This window comes from Hippoglossus hippoglossus, chromosome 13, assembly GCF_009819705.1.
Source record: "Hippoglossus hippoglossus isolate fHipHip1 chromosome 13, fHipHip1.pri, whole genome shotgun sequence".
Taxonomy (NCBI): domain Eukaryota; kingdom Metazoa; phylum Chordata; class Actinopteri; order Pleuronectiformes; family Pleuronectidae; genus Hippoglossus; species Hippoglossus hippoglossus.
The window spans coordinates 28,653,573-28,673,063 of record NC_047163.1 but is presented as its reverse complement, the minus strand read 5'-3'; the positions used below and the strand labels follow the sequence as shown (position 1 = coordinate 28,673,063).

General features: G+C 38.5%; 1 protein-coding gene and 1 long non-coding RNA gene across 2 annotated transcripts in view; both read left to right on the top strand.

Annotated features, from left to right (window-relative positions):
- Window positions 1-19,491, top strand: part of LOC117773159 (serine/threonine-protein kinase NLK-like) — a 95,584-nt gene that overhangs the window by 59,283 nt on the left and 16,810 nt on the right. Inside the window, 3 exon segments of the mRNA XM_034604864.1 lie at window positions 5,764-5,849; window positions 17,541-17,656; window positions 17,658-17,748. Coding sequence (XP_034460755.1) covers window positions 5,764-5,849; window positions 17,541-17,656; window positions 17,658-17,748 — 293 coding nt within the window.
- LOC117772573 lies at window positions 13,857-14,723 on the top strand. The gene is made up of 3 exons (XR_004615800.1): window positions 13,857-13,995; window positions 14,185-14,228; window positions 14,611-14,723. It is a non-coding gene; the product is annotated as an uncharacterized LOC117772573 (long non-coding RNA).

Below are 19,491 nucleotides of genomic sequence, written 5' to 3'. Positions count from 1 at the left end.
GCTTGGACGAGATCTTCAGGACATAAACACTGTCTGCAGTGTTGCTTTGAAGACTTGCATTTGTTTTCAACCCTTTCCTTTATTTTGCCACTTTTATTACAGAACAAACAATAACTTTGAGAATTGGTGATGGATACATATTTTTTCATTCCATTTGTTGTCAAATTGTCTTGCACGTTTTTACAGGTGTTACAGTTGTTGCAAAAGTGCTTCCTCTTGGTCTTGACTTTTCTCTTTCATGACAGTTACAGCTCGCTTAGCATCCTGGATGTTTCCAAAAAGTGGATTTGACAGTATCTTGACTTGTCTTTCTATGAATTCTACCAGGTCAGAAATTTTAGCTCGATGTCCACGCTGCTCCTGTAGCTGACATGCGCTGTTCCTCCACTTGTCTCTGAGCTTGTAAGGCAGTTTCAGAAGGATGGTCTTGATATTGGAAGCAACATTTATTTCCTCCATATAGGTGAGATGTTCCATTGCATTGCAACAAACTCTAAGGAGCAGTGAGACTTCTTGAAGTGCTTTCACATCCTCTGATTTAATCAGTGACCAGGCAAATGCTTTGATCATATAAGCAGTGGCAATCTTATGTTCATTACCAAAATGTTTTTTAAGCAGATCTTTTGCTCTTTTATAGCCCTGGGCCGGCGACAAAAGTAGGCAGCTCTGTACTAAGTCTTTTGGATGCCCTCTTCAAGATTCAAGATTCAAGATTCAAGAGTTTATTGTCATATGCACAACGATAACATTAAGCAGTCGCTTGCAATGAAATGCTTGGGTCACAGGCTCTCTTATAACAATGCTCAATCAAAATTTAAAATTTAAAATAAAATATACATATCTAAAATATATATATACACCTAAAGAAAAAAAGAAAAACAATAGTGCAAGTGTGTGCAATAGTGCAAATATGCAATAGTGCAAATATGCTAAGGTGCAGAGTTATGACAGATTGTAGGAGTTTAAAAGTCTTATGGCCTGGGGGATGAAACTGTCTCTGAGCCTGGTGGTGCGGGCCCGGATGCTGCGATACCGTCGGCCAGACGGCAGCAGGCAGAACAGTTTATGGCTGGGGTGATAGGGATCTTTAATGATCCGGTTGGCCTTCTTCCTACACCGCTGGGTGTAGAGGTCCTCCATGGATGGCAGCTCCGTCCTGGTGATGTGCTGGGCAGATTTCACCACCCTCTGTAGAGCCTTACGGTTCAGGGCGGTGCAGCTGCCGTACCAGGCGGTGATGCAGCCAGTCAGGATGCTCTCTATGGTGCACCTGTAGAAGTTGCAGAGAATCCTGGCATCCATATTGAGCCTCCGCAGCCTGCTACTCTTGTGTATTGCTCTGGAAAATGCAAGCAGTCACTGTAATCGTGGGTCTTTTTTTCCACTCCTCTCTCAAATGCCCTGATGAAAATGTCATACTGCAAAGGATCACTGTCGTAAACAGGAATGTCTCTTGATGGTAAAGTAGATGTGAGATTTTGTTGAGCCAGAAAAGCAGTGATGTTATTTTGCCTCTGAATTATGTTGCAGATATTACCTTGGTTACCATCATTTAGTGCAGGGGGTGTAGTGTTAACATGCCCTTGCACACCTCTTTCCATATGAGTTTGTACATTTTAAATTTGAAGAGTGTATTGAGTTAGATGGGTCATATCATGACATCTAACAGATGGTCCAGAAATTGTTTATTTTGGTCTAACGACCTGTTTCTGGTAGGATGATTCAGTTCCCATCAACACATTCTGTCTTTGCTGCTGCACAGGTTGATATTCAATTGAATGTGGATCTAATGATGTTTCCTTTTGAGCAGTTCCTCTTCTCAAATAAGAGTTCATTCCATCAGATGCTCTAGAGCTGCTTCTTGGTCCCATGGCCTCAAGTGCATTGATTTTTGCATTGGTTGCTGCTGGTTCAGTCTCTAGTTCCAGTTGTTCCCTCTTTCTTTTTAATTGTTCCTCTTGTGCCTCAAGTTCATGCTTTTTTCTTCAGGGCGGCAACCTGTTCCATGTGAGCAGCCTTTTCTGCATGAGCTTTAATGCGACCAGAGGATGATATATTATCTTATGGAGTAGCCAGTAAGAAGGGGAAAATGTCCTGCTAGGGGACATGCATCCTAGGAGACAGATTTGCTGATAAACATCAAGGACCTCTTCATACGGTTTATTGGTGGGTGGCCAAGTTCAAACTTTGTTAGTATGTATCTTCCTTAATTAGGACGTGATAAATTTTGGTACCATAGGTTTCACATGTGAAAAAATCTGCACAAAAAATGTCATTAATATCTGTGATGTGGCTCAGAAGTGTGATGATTTGTAACCGAATTACCCCGAATGTAAACCATAAATGTATGACATGGAGAAACATATTTATCATATATATGTTACTACAGGGAGATCAATTACATCACATTTACTTAATAAAATATAAATCTGACAGGGGAAGCGACCTCTGCTGCTGTGACTCTGCCTGCAGGTACCACTGGTAGAGAGGGGTTGGTTTGTCTCAGATCAGACTGAAGATCAATCAATAAAATTGTATTTGTATAGCCCACATTCACAAATCAAAATTTATCTCATAGGGTTTAACAAGGTGCGACATCCTCTGTCCTCCACCCTCAACAAGAGCAAGGAAAAACTACCAAAAAATCCTTATAACAGGGGGGGGGGAAACTTTGAAACCTCAGAGAGAGACACATTTGAGGGATCCCTCTCCCAGGACTATTCACGATCAGCTGCCACCACGACTAGGATCCACAATCCCCCAGGTACAAGCACAAGGATTCCAGGGAAAAAGTCAAGTCAGTAACATGTATTACTAAGACATTAATATGATAAAAGAGTTAGAAGATGAAAAAGAGGCTCCATGTGTCATGTGTCCCTCGACAATCTGGGCCTATAGCAGCATAATTAAAAGCTGGTCCAAGACAGACCTGTGCCAGCAGAGATGATTCCACAGGAGAGGAGCTTGATAGCCGAATAGGTGAGGAGGTGAATTTTTAATTCTATTCTAAATTTAACAGGAAGCCAGTGTCATGAAGCTAATACAGGAGAAATATCTCTTTTCTTGGTTCTTGTCAGGAAATGTGCTGCAGCATTTTGGACAAGCTGCAGTCTTTAAGAGTTTTTAAAGGGGACATAGCATGCCCATTTTACCACAAGTTGATATGGTTCCTTGGGGTCTTAATGAAATGTCTGTAACATACTTTGGTCAAAATACCACAAGGATCATTTCAAACAGCACCCTTTTTACCCTGTATAAAACAGCCCTCCACAGAGTGACCTGTTTTGAGTGCCTGTTCCTTTAAATGCTAATGAGCCAGCTTTAAGTCCCCTTTAAGATTTTAACCCGATTCGTTACAAACTAACATCATCACTACAGACAGTTTTTGTAATAGTTTCTCCATAACAAATAGCTATTAGCATTGCTGTAAATTGAAATGGAATGTCTCCTGTGGACCGAAAAGATGACACTACTATTGGACTTTAACCTTTTGCTGTAGTTTTCAATTCAACCTAACGTCACCTCCCCTGCTTCATTTGTCTCCTGATCGCTCCTTGTGAGCGGGTTAGCCTCTGTGTTTGTGCACGCATATGCAGCCCCACCACAGGATTAGGCAGAGAATCTGTGAATAAGGCCTATAAGGAAAATATTTAGAATTTTGAGCCACTTACGCTTTTAAAGGGAAACATCTTTGCATTGCATATGGACTTGCATTGATGTAATTGCAGGCAATTTAGTATTTTGTGCTGGCCACTATGCTTTGACACTGAGACATTTGTCAGTGAATTTATCTAAACATTTTTCTCCCTCTCTCACACAAATGTGTGTGTTCTCCAAATTAGAACATGAAATTATGCATTCCACATTTTCATGCTTTAATTTTTAGGGTTTTAGCTTCAAATCAAATCTTTTCACTGTATAACATCATATTGACTAATTTCCCCATATTTAATAAATAGGTAAAGATATATACTTTTTCATGGTTTCCTGTAGTGGCACTATTTCTTCTGTAATGGAATCCACAAACCTAATGTTTGCAACTGAAATGATGTGTGTGTGTCAGTATGGACATCGGAGAGTGGTATGAGTAAAAAAACACTCACCAATCCAACCCCTCATACCAACAAACATGATGTGCACATGCACGTGAGGGCCTTCACATTCAACAGAATATAATCAAATTCATGAGCATATTTCTGTGAATGATATATAATAAATATTGGCTGAGGGGGTGGAGCTTTCTGTCTGTCACACACACACACACACACAATAATTTTACATATACTATGAAAGCAACTTTTAATGCACAAAATTGTTTATGTATGAAAATCATTGTTTAATAGTGTGATAGTGTGATAATCTCAAAAAAGAAATCCCCGAACATTTGGTATATGGAAAATAATTAAATGTTTGTTTGCTGTTCATATGAAACAATGGTGTTATCATGTAAACAAACGGGCATTTAAAGGGTTGAAACTCTGAAAATGTATTTACATTTGGTAGTTAGGACTAGGATTGATGTTGCACGCACACACACGCACACACACACACACACACACCAATGCTGAGTGTAGCAAAGCTTACATGTATATACAATATAAATATGGATATACTGTATAAGTTCTTTTTCAACCTCCTAAAAAATGGAAAAAACACAAACAATTGAAGTTGGGAATAAAAGATGGTGTGTTTTATTTGCTGGGCTTCCAAGGTGCAAAAAGAGAAAGTTTATTCATCAAAATACCAAAAAGAGAAAAGATCTACATAGCCTACAAGAGTTCACGTTTTACACAAATTGAGTTCCTCAATATTACCTGCAAAAACAAACTCTGGAGCCAAAACAGCTCCAGTAGCTACTCGCACTAGGCTTAATAATTTCATAAGAAAATATAATTAGACCTTTTCTGCTCTGTAAGGGGTTAGGGTTAGTTATTAATTAATTAATTAATTATACTAAAATTCATAATTTCCTTACACTGAAACATACGATTTATAGCAGATTTTTACTATTATAACTTTATTTTATTTTATTATTACTTACTTGTGACAGAGCCAGCCACTCTGTCCGTCAGACTTAGAATTGAATCCTTTTATTGTCATTGTACAGTGTACAACGAAATTTAGCAGCAATCCTTAAAAGTATAGTATAAATAGAAAAGAACGACAGGAAAAACAGCATAAACACGTAAAAAAACACATTTTTTGTCCATAAGGTCTGAGGGTGAATATTTTTTAAATATGACACTACACAAAAAATAATGTATAATGTAGCTAACCAGTGACATATTACAGGCTGTTTTGACCCTTACAAAGAAATCCTATATATATATATATATATATATATTGATTATATATATATATATATTGATTTTAAAACGGGCATTTTAAGGGTTAAAATACTGAAAAACAACGAATATTGGGTAATTATGATCAGAACTGATTAACTAATTGAAAAAAATTAACTAATTGAAAGTGAAGAATAATATATATGTTATTTATATATATAATATTTATAAAAAGTTTTACAGCTGTTTTTACAGCTGTTTTAGTGATGGGACATTTTTTTCCCTAAGATGATGAGATAATTGTTTTTAAAGAAGCCCTAGGGTTAACAGTTACACTTTATTTTGAAATAGGCTATAAACTCTTGTTCAAGTGTCTGTAATTGCCAGTACACTCACTCAACCTGTTTGTTGTATGAGTCACATCTGTTATAATCTTCTCTACTTTTGTCTCTTCCTTGTCCAACATTACCACCATCAGGACTTAAATATCTTCATTCTGCTGGTATCCTACACTGAGACATCAAACCTGGCAACCTCCTGGTCAACAGCAACTGTGTGCTCAAGGTGCGTGGAACAGCTTATGTGATTGCCCCTAGAACATTTTTTAGAATCAAATCCAACACATCCAAACTGAAGGCAACAGGACAATAACAAAGCCTTTGTAACGAATGCTGCAAGCGTTGAAGTTCTTGTTTACGCCATGTCAGAGGACTTTTACAGGGGTTAGCTGATGGTGTTTTCATTTTATTGTAAGGTTCTTGGTTGTCTACCATGAACTCATTGCAACAGCACTTAAAATTGGAAACTGTGATGATTCTGTGTTTTGGTTGTTTTGGTTTTCTCTCTCTCTCCCCCTCCCCTTTCTGTTCTTCCCCTGCAGGTCGTGTGTGGCCAACCCAGTCTCATCAGAAAACGTACACCACCTACGTTGGTCCACTTGGAAAAACGTAGTATTCTCACAATTTGGCCTCTCAGATTGTGAGATACCTACGTTTATGTCTGCCCATTGTTTTGCATTGGCCTGTGCCCACGTCACGTGACTCTCAAGATCTCGTCTGTGAAAACGAAAACATGGCGGACATTCCTTGTATTTTCAGATAAAAATGTCATTTTATAATATAGTTTGGGCATTAAAATACATTCTGACACCATTTCTAGCGAGAAATATGCTCTTTGCTTCCACAATCTTCAGCCAGTTCATGCTTACGATCTATATTGTATTAGTTATCACGAATATTTTTCAGATCTCGCCAGAAAAATCGTAGTAATGTAACGTTTTTATCGTTGCTATGGTGGTTGCTGTGAACGCTGCCATGCCGTAAACCACGTCGTAGCGTGCTGTTTGAATCATCGTCCGTGCGTTGCGTCGTTCAGTGAGCGTGAACGTTATTCACGTTATTTGATATTAATATTTGATGATAGATTACACCTCTAATTCGAAGGATCTAAGAAGTCCCCGCAACTACATTCATACCGAGGCGGGCCCGAGTGCGCATGCGTGAGCGGACCTGTCGTGTGACTGTCGTAAATAAAGTTTTTTTTAACTTTCCGGTCCATTTAACACAAAGCTACGTCATAAACATGGAGCGCTTGGAAGACGACGATGTTATAATCCTTCTGTCAGGTAAGTAGTTTATTTTGTTTTGTTTTTAAATATTGTAACGATCTGGGTTTACAGTCCGAGTGCTGACACAGCGAATGTGGAGTCTGTCGATACAGACAATGGATGCTATTCATTTGCTAATATTCTATTGTTTGTACTCAGGCTACGGCCCATTGTAGCCTGTGTTACCTGGGATGTGAATACATGGTTGGTGAGACCAGTTCCAGACGCTTAGCTCATCATTGAGGGACGCTACAATATAAATATAAACATAAACAGATAATGTAATGGTATAAGGAAACTAACAGAAACCACGAATCAGCCCATAAAATAGTTCTACACGATACAGTGTAGGGTGCAGGGTGAAAGGCCCATTGTGGGTCCTTCACTATACATTCATTCTAAGTTTTGAGAGCTTCCCTATTTTTGGAGTGTGATAGTTTGATTTCGTCTTTCAAATTAAGGATGGTTTATGATTGAACTTTGATTTATGAATGCTTTAGATTAACAAGGGATGTATTTGTCTACCATTACTCCACAATATCAGATCAATTTGGTTTAATTTATAGTATGCAATATGACAATAATGTTTTCAAAACAAGATGTTCGGGCGTTGCGATACATTTTAAGTAACAATTGGTATGTTCTGTTTTTTAATCAAGGAGGATCCAAGTGAAGCGACAGGAGTTTCAGCAACGTCAAAAACTGGGACCGAACAGTTTGTTTTGCTTGATGAGGAACAGGAAGGGCAGCCTCTCCCAAAGAGAAGGAGACCTGGAGAGAAACAGAAGCCGGGTTTAAGCCACTGCCACCATCCACATACATCGAGGAAGATGAGGGAGAGAAATTCTCCTACCCTTAAAGAGGTACTTTTAAGTTACATACCACAAACACCATTTTATATAATATACTAAATATAATTTTTTTATTAAATCCCCAAAGTACGCTGGGTGAAATATAAGTTAATATCACACTGAAAGAATACCTCCGCTGACTAACGTTGATGTTACTGGAATTCAGTACATCAAATTATTTTTCCCTTGCTTCCTAGAATGGTTGATTTTTGACCAAGCATGCTTCCCTGCTGTGATTGTTCAACTGGGAAAACAACTTTTTCCACAGTAAGGCAAGTAAATTTGATTGGAAGGAATCTAAATGTTTTTTGGGGAAAAAAATGTATGCAGTAATGTCATTTAAGATTGCTTATGCATTGAAATAATTGCTTTTTGTCTTTGAATTTCAGGGCGATACACTCAAAGACTTTTTCAGTGGACATTGCTGATCTAGTTGAAAGTGGGTACTGGCCAGCAACAGTCAATTTTAAAACCTTGTATGCAGTGGATTGGTTCACTAAATATGAGGATCTCAAGATTGCGGCTCTGGGAATGTCACGGCAAGCTTTTGTTAGCATGCCTGAACATCGCACAAACGTCTTAGGTCGGTGAGTATAAAATGGAACTAATTACCCACTGCTTGCAATATGTTTCCCATATATTTACTATAATATAGTGTTGGATTTTTGTCTTTTTCTAGCAGATTAAGATATGTGGGGATACCATGCAGAATGCATTACTGGAATAGACCTATGCCAAATTTGAAGTTGAGAGGCTGTCTCAGGTGCAGCATTCAGTGCCCTGCGTGCACACCCTCCATGTTGGCTTTTGCAGTGGATGGGATCCGTAAACTATACGGCTTTAAGAGCCAACCAGGGTAAAAAATTTAGAGTGCCATAAACAGTACATTTGTAAATATGTATATATTTTTATATGTTTGAGACTTGATTGATTTTTTGTTGTTCTGGCCAAGGATTCTGAGGTGTCTTCCTTGGTTGACTACATCCATGAGACGACAAAACACGTAAAGTTATATTACATTGTCCCTTATTTTACGACGCAACGTTTTCTTGTACCCTACCAATTTTATTTATGAATAATGATGTTTGGAAAGTAGAAAACAAAAACCCCACCACCTTCTGAATTTATCCTTCTCCTACGCACCTGTCGCCTGTCTCACGAAATAGATGTGCAAAGTTTTCCTCTGTTATGTATAATGATGACCCCATCAAACATCATGTTTATTTACACTTACATTTATTGCAATATTTACACCTTTTTAATTTATACTGTTTATTTCTGTCTACATGTGTGAATTTGCCTTCATTAGTTTTAGAAAAGAGCGATGTATCGGTCAGTGGGCGGCAGCACGAGACTCACTAGTCTGTAAGTAGACGAAGGCGTTGAGGTTGCTGTCGGCCATTGTTTTTTTGCTTAAGGGACTGAATATGTTCCGTGCAGAAATATTTGCACTTCCCTTATATCTACAAAAACTGCTTGCTTCACAGACTGCAGTTTTGTTTTGCTCCGATGTGGTGTGCAAATACTAGCCGTATCTGCAAAGGGTTGTGCAGCATTAACATTTTGTAACTCTGATTTTGTTTTGACAGACTGTGCAAAGGACCTTGAGAACATCACCACTCTACAGGAAGACACAGTCCAGTAATGGGTGTCAGATGTTCAGCAGTGGACGACAGGTACTGTGGAAAAAATGTATGTCATTGTTGCACAATGTCCTTTGACTCTGTTTACACAAGGTCTACACAAAAAGGTTTGATTGTAAACTGATATTGGCACTAATTCATTTTATTCTCCTCTTCACAAGGACCAACCAATCAAAATGACTTGCAGAACGCCATTGAGGACTCTATTTGAGCATTAAGCAGCAAAGATTTCAGCTGTATCGTCAGGCTGGTGAGACAACAAGATGCCAACTTTAATGCCAATTTCTTTGTGTAACATACTGTGACAAAATGTATTGATTACTATTTGTAGATTGTAAAAATAGCTAACCCATTTATAAAAAAAAACAAAACTAGAATTACCGCACTGCGGTTGTATGACTCCGCTAACCAGTGCAGTTTCTGTGTACATATCTCTACATACTTTTTCTCATATAAATGTCACTGTAACCTCGACAACTGAAACCGTAAGATGAGGTCATTGTGGCCTTGACCTTTTGACTTTAAGGCAAATAGTCAGATGGACAACCCGAAAACATACAGTTATGCCTCCGGCAACTGGCTATTGCAGAGGCATTAAAATGTTAGTGTTTGGTTTCACATTCTAGATGGCAATAAGCAGAGACATCAACTCAGGAAAAAGATTTCTGTAGAAAAGAAAGCCTTGTATGTGTGTATATATACATACACACAAACGCACTATTAAAACGTTTTGTTTTTTATCATATATTCTCAGGCAGTACTGAGGCATTTACGGAGACGGGACATGAGGGTCTACTCTGCGTGCTCAAGAGAAGATTGCACAAAGTTCAAGCTCAGCAGGCTGCAGTGGGTCCGACATATTCTGGAACGGCAACAATGTCTTTGGATGACTCCTCCTCTGAAGAGGAAAACATGGAGAGTTACTTCTTCGCTGCTCAAGAACTGCGAGTGCTGTGATTAGGTAAACGTGTGAATAACTCTGTTGCTGCACTGCTACTGTTGCTACTCCCTGGCAGCCTTAGGAAGGCCTTAGCTTTGTGTTGGGTAGCTGTTAGCTTTAGCATAGCAATCATCAGAGGGAACCATCTTCAGAATTTAACACTATGGTTTGTTTGTGTCCTTCAGTTCTTCTCAAGTGAAGCTGTACCACTGTGCTCCAGCTCCACACTCCCTCCTGCAGCCTCCGCTCCTGATGCTAACCTCCTGTCTCCATCACGCCAAGCAGCAAACCTGGAGTGACAGAACTTTCTCCAAAGCTGCCCCCTCCCTCTGAAACCCCCTCTCCCAAACACTATTTTTGTATTTTTTTGCATGAGAATTGTTGATCATATCATTTCCAGCAACTGCCTTAATGTAATTTTTGTGCATAATAAATGACATTGATCATAACATATTGGGATTTCCTTGCACTTCTACACCATGTTATTGGCAGATAAGATGCTGATTGAGTTAAAGCAGTGAATGCTCTGCTTTAAGCAAAATAAACACAAAAGGATCAAATGGATTTGAAGTAGAATGGGCACATTACATTCTGTAGAGAGTACCTCAGCTACTGAAGTCAGAAAATTACTTTCTTTATCTGAGGTTTCAGTCATTTATAGTCACAGCAAAGCACACAGGTCTGGTTGTCTAAGTGGCGCCCATATCATATTGTTTAAGATGTGTAACATCAAGCTTGTGTATCAGTGCTAAATACATCCAGTCATAAGTCAGAGTCCACCCTCTTGTTTACACTAAAATTAGGTGACCCAGATGTTTCACAATGCAATCTGATAAGGTCGTATGAGAAACATTCTTAACATCAAAGAAATGAACAAAGAGTACAGCAATAGATGTTTCACTTTAAATCAGTAGCTGGTAAGCGGTAATGAGGCAGGGGTTTCTATCAGAAATCATTTCTGGGACATTACTTTAAAAGATCTCCAGTATAAGCAAATATGTTCTAAAATTGGTTTACATCCAAGTGTGAGGCTGTCCCACCACTTGGAGTGAAGATATAGTCCAGGTATGAACAGTCAAAACCTCAAATCACACCCAGTACGGTATGGTTCAGGTGACAGTAGGTGGAAGGTGAAGGTCATTTCCATGAGCTCAAGAGAAACAATGTGACGTCTTAGTAGTTCATATTTGGGTCCTCTTAAAACATGCACCCACTAGGTACTCTATACTGTAATCCTGAAAACCAGGGACCATGCTGCATTGGGGTCTAGGGGAAGGGAGTAGCAATGTTAAAAATCAAAGGGAAGACTGTGATATGAAAAGTGTTTCACAAGGAAAATTAGGTCTACACTTGCCCAAATTGAATGCAGATATATGTATCAAGTCAGATGGATACCATAGATTTATACAGAGTCAATGTCATTGGTAGTGAAAGTAGAAAATGAATACACTAAGATACATACAGTATGAACACATAAAAAATGTTCAGAAGTATTCAAAATATATCATGCAGAAGAGTATTGGTGTAAGTATATGGACATAATATATGGACACAAGTATAAATATTGTTGTGAGAGAATACATAAGTAGTCCAGAGAGTATGTACACAGTGTGTGTGGGGGAGGGGTGGCTGCAAGTTAGGGATGGTGGTGGTGGTGGTGGGGGGGGCCTGTGGGATGACGAAGTCATCACCCGCCCTACTCTCCCTCTGATTGGCTAGTAATCCTGATTGGCGCCAGAGCTGTGTATTGGTGTTTAGGAATGAGGACCGTCAGAGTTAGGGTCAGGGGTTAGCCAATCAGAACCAGAGTAGGGGGCGGGCATTGTCATCATCGCGGGAATCCTGACACTCTCCACAACAGCTGATGCTCCTGGACAGGTATGGGACGAGCAATTATGAATTTTAATATTTCAGTATTGAAAAGTATTAGGCATTTGTTAATAATTACCATGGAGCAGAGTTTATATTGGTTCCTAACGTTTCAGTTTGGTGTGAAACGTTAGGAATGTATAGTATAGTGTAGTGTGTATGTGTATACTAACTTGAATGTGAAATCTCAACATATAGCTCAGTCTACTGCAAAAGTCATAAACACCACATTTAAAGCATAGATCAAATTAAGTTGTATGGATGTATTTTATTTATATGTATTGAAAATAATGAATATGCTAGTATGCACCACAAAACATTACTCTGATATTAATGTGTTTTTGTTCCATTGAGGTTGGAGTAACCAGCATCCCTCCACTCACCAACCCTCCATCATCCCTGCCAACCAGCCACCCATCAGCCAACTGCCAACCCTCCACCAGTCCTGCCATGCAGCCTCCCAGTGCCATGTTGAATCAGGGTATGTTGTGGTGACATTTTTAGAAAACGAACACAATAACGTATTTTTACTAAGGTGTTACACAAGTAAATAATACACACATGTAGGTCAGAGTAACTAACCTTTGAAATCTTCCTAAAGATGACTGATGTTTGTGAACTTTGTTTCTACAATTGTCATGACACTACATCACATTATGTAAATGGTAATTTGTTTTGCTAGAGTTGTGATATTGTGGTAATAAATTGGAGTATTATATTCATATATATATATCTGAGTGTGTGAATGGATATGATCCCTAAAACTGAGCTCATCATTCATGTTTACTCTTTAGATTTTTTATCTTTTCACATATTTTTAGTGGATTTGGACTCAAACATATGTCGTAGGGCGACTAAAGTGAGAAAAGTGAGCAGCGGAGTCTGTGTTTGTGCGCCGTTACCTTTCCCTCAGATTCTGGGACTATATTAAAGAAGCTGTGCAATTCTTTTATATAATCATCCATTTATAGACATCAATTTGGCCCGGGACAAGCGTGATTACTAACAATTTTTTAAGGAGGCAGTACGAAATTTGACAGAGCCGGCGCACAATGAACTGAATATCTTTAATTTATTATCTAGGGCAGCAGGGCTCCATCTAATTGGCCAAATATATTGACATGCAGAGCGTGAATACATGGCACATTGAACACCATTTATCGCAGTCCAAGCAGTCTTTTGTGATATGTACATCGCCCATGTTGATATTGCGATGACCGTAATTTTTAGATATCTTGTACAGCCCTAGTGTCTATGATTTAAAACCCATAAGCATGATCTGTGTTTTCCCTGTTCTAAAGCCAAATAAGGTTTGCTGCCATCTAGTGGTTATTTCTTTCCAACCAGCTGAATAGTTAATGGGTTTGAAGTCATCAGCGGATAATGAGATGAAATGTTGCTGGTCATCAACGTAATCATGTTATTTTTGCTGATGATAAAGCCAAGGGGAATCATGTCAAGTTAAAAGTGCACAGGAAGGAGCCCTGTGGAACCCCAAACACTATTGTTTTTTGTTGGAGTGGAAGTCGACTGTTAATCGATTAGTTGTTGCAGCCCTAGATTGACACACCCAGTTTTTTAGCATTTCCAGTAGGTTCCCATGATCTCCATGATGCATGTGCTAAATGCATAGCTCTGGTAGGAGTATTAGGATGTTCACTGACAATTGATTATCAAATTGTGCAACAATGCTAATATTAAAATATATGAGGTCAGATTGAGAGTAAGTGTACTCTTGTTTTGCTCTTTCAGAAGCAACCATTCAATCACTGGAGGAGAGAAGTATTACCCGGTGAAGAAGGTACTGAAAAGCAAAAGGTTGAAGGTTTTATTTGTTGTAATTTGAGGTCAAAAAATTTAGTTGTAACATACAAAAAAATGTTGTACTACAGAGATACTAACTGGATTTACAATCACCACAACTTCAAGCTGTAAAGTCATCTGACCATAGGTTTGCTTTTAATGGTAAACATGTTTTAATGTGTTTCAGGGGAACGTAATGGAACTGGTGGAGCGGGAGCCCTGTTCCATGTGGTATGTACAATGTCTCTTAATTGGATTTGATTGTCCCTAAAATTACTTAATGTTTACTGCAATATTACAATTAAGAAATTAGTATTATATATCGTTAGTTTTTCTTATATAACATTATGCATTTCTTTACTTTTATGTAAATTGTTGCTGCTAATGTGGTGCTATTTATTTATTTGAAAAATATTTTTAAAAAGACAAGTATAAACTATTGTCTTGACAATTGACTATTACAATAATCAGGTCATTTACACTAATCAGCTTACTGTGTGCATGTTAAATGCATATGGCATTTATAGCTTGCTGTGTCTCGTTGCCCTTCTTCCTTGTCAAGTTTTGAATTCCATTCAATGCTAATGTAAAAAAAATTCTTGGTTAATTACAGTGGGAAGACGTGGCGCTTGCAGTGTGTGCCAAAGGAGAACACCGGGAGTTGACATACATACACACAACATGAATATACACAAAACGCATACACACACACAAATGTGACATAAAAGGTTCAATGTTAAGTGTTTATTTTTCAAGAAGTTTTTGTTAATATTACATATATATATATATATACACACATATATATATATATATATATATACATATATATATACACATATATATATATATACACATATATAGATAGATATATAGATGTATTACAACAGAGCATGTCAATATATATACAGTATATATACTGTATATACAATATATACTGTATATACAGTATATATTAATAATGTAATATTACTATTATTTGTATTTGTTTAATTGAAAAGACTATCTTGCTGTTTCTTTAGCTTACTGTTAATTTATATTTTAGGAATGTAGTCAAATTTGTTTTGTATGTATGGTACATTAAAAACCCTTCAAACCCCAACGCCTTGTGTGAACTGCTGAAACCATTTGCTGCTGGAATTGTTTGCTGAATTTTATATATAAATTATATAATTGATTTAGCCCTTGCCTTATACAGTATGTCTATCATCTCTATACAGTAATACAAAATAAAAAAATTAAAATTCAAGTAGACAGCAGATTTGTTATTATTCATCGCTATTACAGAGCACATGAAGATTAACAGTATGTACAAACAACTCTTTACATAGCAGAAATACAAATACAAAGTTATAAGAAAAAAGTAAAGATAAAAAATGTATTAATGATATACGAAAAATAATCTTAATGTTCATCATCAGTCCATATCAAATTTATCAAATACACAATAGGCATATATACTGTAAAAATGTGCACTCGCTATACTAAGCCGTCCAAGATGACAGGTCCGCTCACGCATGCGCACTCGGGCCCGCCTCGGTATGAATGTAGTTGCGGGGACTTCTTAGATCCTTCGAATTAGAGGTGTAATCTATCATCAAATATTAATATCAAATAACGTGAATAACGTTCACGCTCACTGAACGACGCAACGCACGGACGATGATTCAAACAGCACGCTACGACGTGGTTTACGGCATGGCAGCGTTCACAGCAACCACCATAGCAACGATAAAAACGTTTCATTACTACGATTTTTCTGGCGAGATCTGAAAAATATTCGTGATAACTAATAAAATATAGATCGTAAGCATGAACTGGCTGAAGATTGTGGAAGCAAAGAGCATATTTCTCGCTAGAAATGGTGTCAGAATGTATTTTAATGCCCAAACTATATTATAAAATGACATTTTTATCTGAAAATACAAGGAATGTCCGCCATGTTTTCGTTTTCGCAGACGGGATCTTGAGAGTCACGTGACGTGGGCACCGGCCAATGCAAAACAATGGGCAGACAAAAACGTAGGTATCTCACAATCTGAGAGGCCAAATTGTGAGAATACTACGTTTTTCCAAGTGGACCAACGTAGGTGGTGTACGTTTTCTGATGAGACTGGGTTGGTGTGGCAGGGGGTGTGGCTGGCTTCCCCGCTGCAGCAGACAAGGCACACCTGCTCTCACTCATCTCATCAACCTCTCAATAAAAGCCTGGTCTGGACTCCACTACGCTGCCAGATAATTCCGTCTCGTTCGGTAGCGCAGCCTCATGTTTTTTCCTCGGTTTCTTAGCTTGTGTCTTATGAGTACTAATCCGCGTTTTTTCCCTTTTGCTACGCAGCCCTCCCGTGTGCCTTGCTGCTCTTCTGCGTTTTTTGTTGTCCCGTGTTCGTGCCTTCCTGTGGACATCCCAGCCAGCACCCTGCCTCCACAGCCTGCCATCTCTGCTTATCCATATAATAAACTCTGCCTTCGTTCCAAGTCTGTTTCCAGTCTCTGCTTTGGGGTCCAACCAAAACAAACCCTAACAGAAACTTTAAATCAATGTTAATTTTATTGTTGAAAATGATGATCAAAAGTATTGACAGCTTTTTATATAATTTTGATTAATAAGGAAACGCTAAAAAGTAAATAAGATGGGGAAATTGACTAATGAAATCATGAATGTTTAATCACTGCATATATCTTTGGAATTATACATGGGGGCTCCTGATTAGTCAGTTCAACAGTCAAAAATTGCTAATTTATCGGCTCACCTGTTGCACTGCAGTCAATGAGAAGCATCTTTATTTCCTGTAAATGCCAATAATGTTGAACCTATGTTGCTTCTGGGAAGGGAAGAGAAGCATTAATTAAATCATCTACAGTCCCACTGAAAATTTGACTAAAGGCAGAAAAAAGTGTCAGTGACTCATGATGAAAGCATACAGGCATCACATCATTTAGAAGAAGATGGGCTAACATAAGCATAACATTATAAAAAGGCTTTTTATTTCTGACATTTTGAGCCCAAATACAGTGTACTTTCAATCAATCAATGTATAAAATATATTGGTATAGTCCATATTCACAAATCAAAATTTGTCGGGCTTAACAAGGTGCAACATCCTCTGTCCTTAACCCTTGACAAGAGTAAGGAAAAACTACCAAAATAAACCTATTAAGAGGAGGAAAAACATAGAAACCTCAGAGTGTGAGGGATCCCTCCCCCAGGACGGACAGAAGTGCAATAGATTACGCGTGTAACTGAACACATCAACAAAATAACAGTATTTACAACAATGATTAGAAGAAACAGTTTGTAACATAATCAACAAGTGTGTCAGTGTTTAAAGTATTTATACATAAAAACATGTCCGATTCAGATGAAGGGAGCAGCAATGACTAATGGCTTTGTGGATGATGGATGGTGATAAAAATCCCCTGCATATATGATTCAAATCCTCAAATCCTACATAGGGTATTGAATTATGTACATGACAATCAGCTATAACTATGGAGTAAAATCAAGGTATCAGGTATAGTAATGTCTGAATTAATATTTTACAGATCTGTGACTTTGGCCTGGCCCGAGTAGAGGAGTCAGACGAGTCACGGCAGATGACTCAGGAAGTTGTGACACAGTACTACCGAGCTCCAGAAACTCGTATGGGGAGCCGTCACTACTCAGTCTATTGACATCTGGTCTGTGGGATGCATCTTTGCTGAGCTTCTGGGTAGACGCATCCTCTTCCAAGCCCAAAGTCACATTCAGCAGGTAATGCCTTAGGCCCTATCTTACACTCAGCGCATATAGGCACCATGGGACAGCATATATCTCTGCCAGGTTCAGACCGATGCAAATCCAGAGTGATGTTTAAAAAAAAAAAAAAAAACCTTGGCTGCAATAACTGAGGCGGTGAATGCTCTGCACAGAGCTGAGCACTAGAGCTGTGGACATTTCTCTTAGATGCATCGCGACGTGGACTCCGCTGAATAATTATAACCAGCGCTGCTTCAGGTTCAGAACAGACGCACATTAAAGGTCCAGTCATCCTGTGTCTCTGTGGGAGTCTGTTTCCTCCTCACTCCTCTGACCTGCGCTCACTTTACACTTTAACAATAAACACCAGCACTGATCACTAGTTATTATGACACGTACTGGACTGATGTTTACTTTGTGTTTGTTTGATTCAGTTTAGAGTTTATGAGACACATCTCATGATCCGACATCATTGATCAATAACTGAATACACACACAAACACACATTCCTAAACTTATTTATTTCATAGCCAGAATAACTGGTATGATATCAAAGTAATTTATACAATAGCCAAATGATCATGCTAAAGAGAATATAAAGCGTTGTATATTACTATTGCAGTAACTCAAACATGAAATTGATCATATATCAAAATTAAATTAAAGAAAACAACTAATATTATATATAGCAAAGGCAATGGGGCATATCGCTGTATGCAGTGCTGAAGCAGCAGGCACACAGATAGGGACAGAGAAGCTTATATGTCTGTGTGTGTGTGTGTGTGTGTGTCAAGAAATAAAACTTTTCTACTCACATCTACTTGTAGAGGAAGGACATTCTCCTTTCCTACATTGTCGCAAAACGCACAGTGAGTCTGTCATATAAATCTCCCCGGGACTTCAGGTCTTGTGTAACTGTTGATTCCATTGAAATCTTCGCCAAGTAGCCAGGTCTCTCCTACCCACAGGTGTTTCTTAAGTAGGTTTTAATCCTTTTCAGGAAGGAAAAAGACCTCTGCAGATAGCCATGTTATCATGGGTATTGTTAGCATTAGTCTCAGTAGCTTGTTGACTTCAGATAGGTAGTAGTCAGTTCATCCTTTATTAGAATCTCCAGCAGCTCCGCTGGTGGTTTGTGAAGGATGGTATCTGCGTAGATTACCTGCAGCTCATTTTTCAGTCTCTGTTCATGAAAAAGTTTCCAACAGCTGTGAGAGCTAACAGCTAGCTGCGATTATCTCTTAAATTATCAATCAATCAATCAAATTTTATTTGAATAGCCCATATTCACAAATCACAATTTGTCTCATAGGGCTTTAACAAGGGGAGACATCCTCTGCCCTTAACCCTCAACAAGAGTAAGGAAAAAACACTAAAAAACCCTTTTAACAGGGAAAAAAGAACGTAGAAGCCTCAGAGAGAGCCACATGTGAGGGATCCCTCTCCCAGGACGGACAAAAGTGCAATAGATGTCACGTGTAATGGAGAACATCAGAAAGATAAGGGTATTTGCAGCATTGATTAGAATAAACACTTTGTAGCATAATGGAAGGTAAATGAATTGATGGATTATTGGCAGTAATGGTAGAGTATCTTGTTGTAATCATAGTCCCTGGTCAGCAGCCACCACGATCATGATCCACCATCAAGATCGGATGCCACTATAGTCCACAATCATGATCGGTTATCATGATACACGAGGATACGCGATCCACCATCATAATCCACGATCTGGATCTGCGGACGATAAGGCAAAGG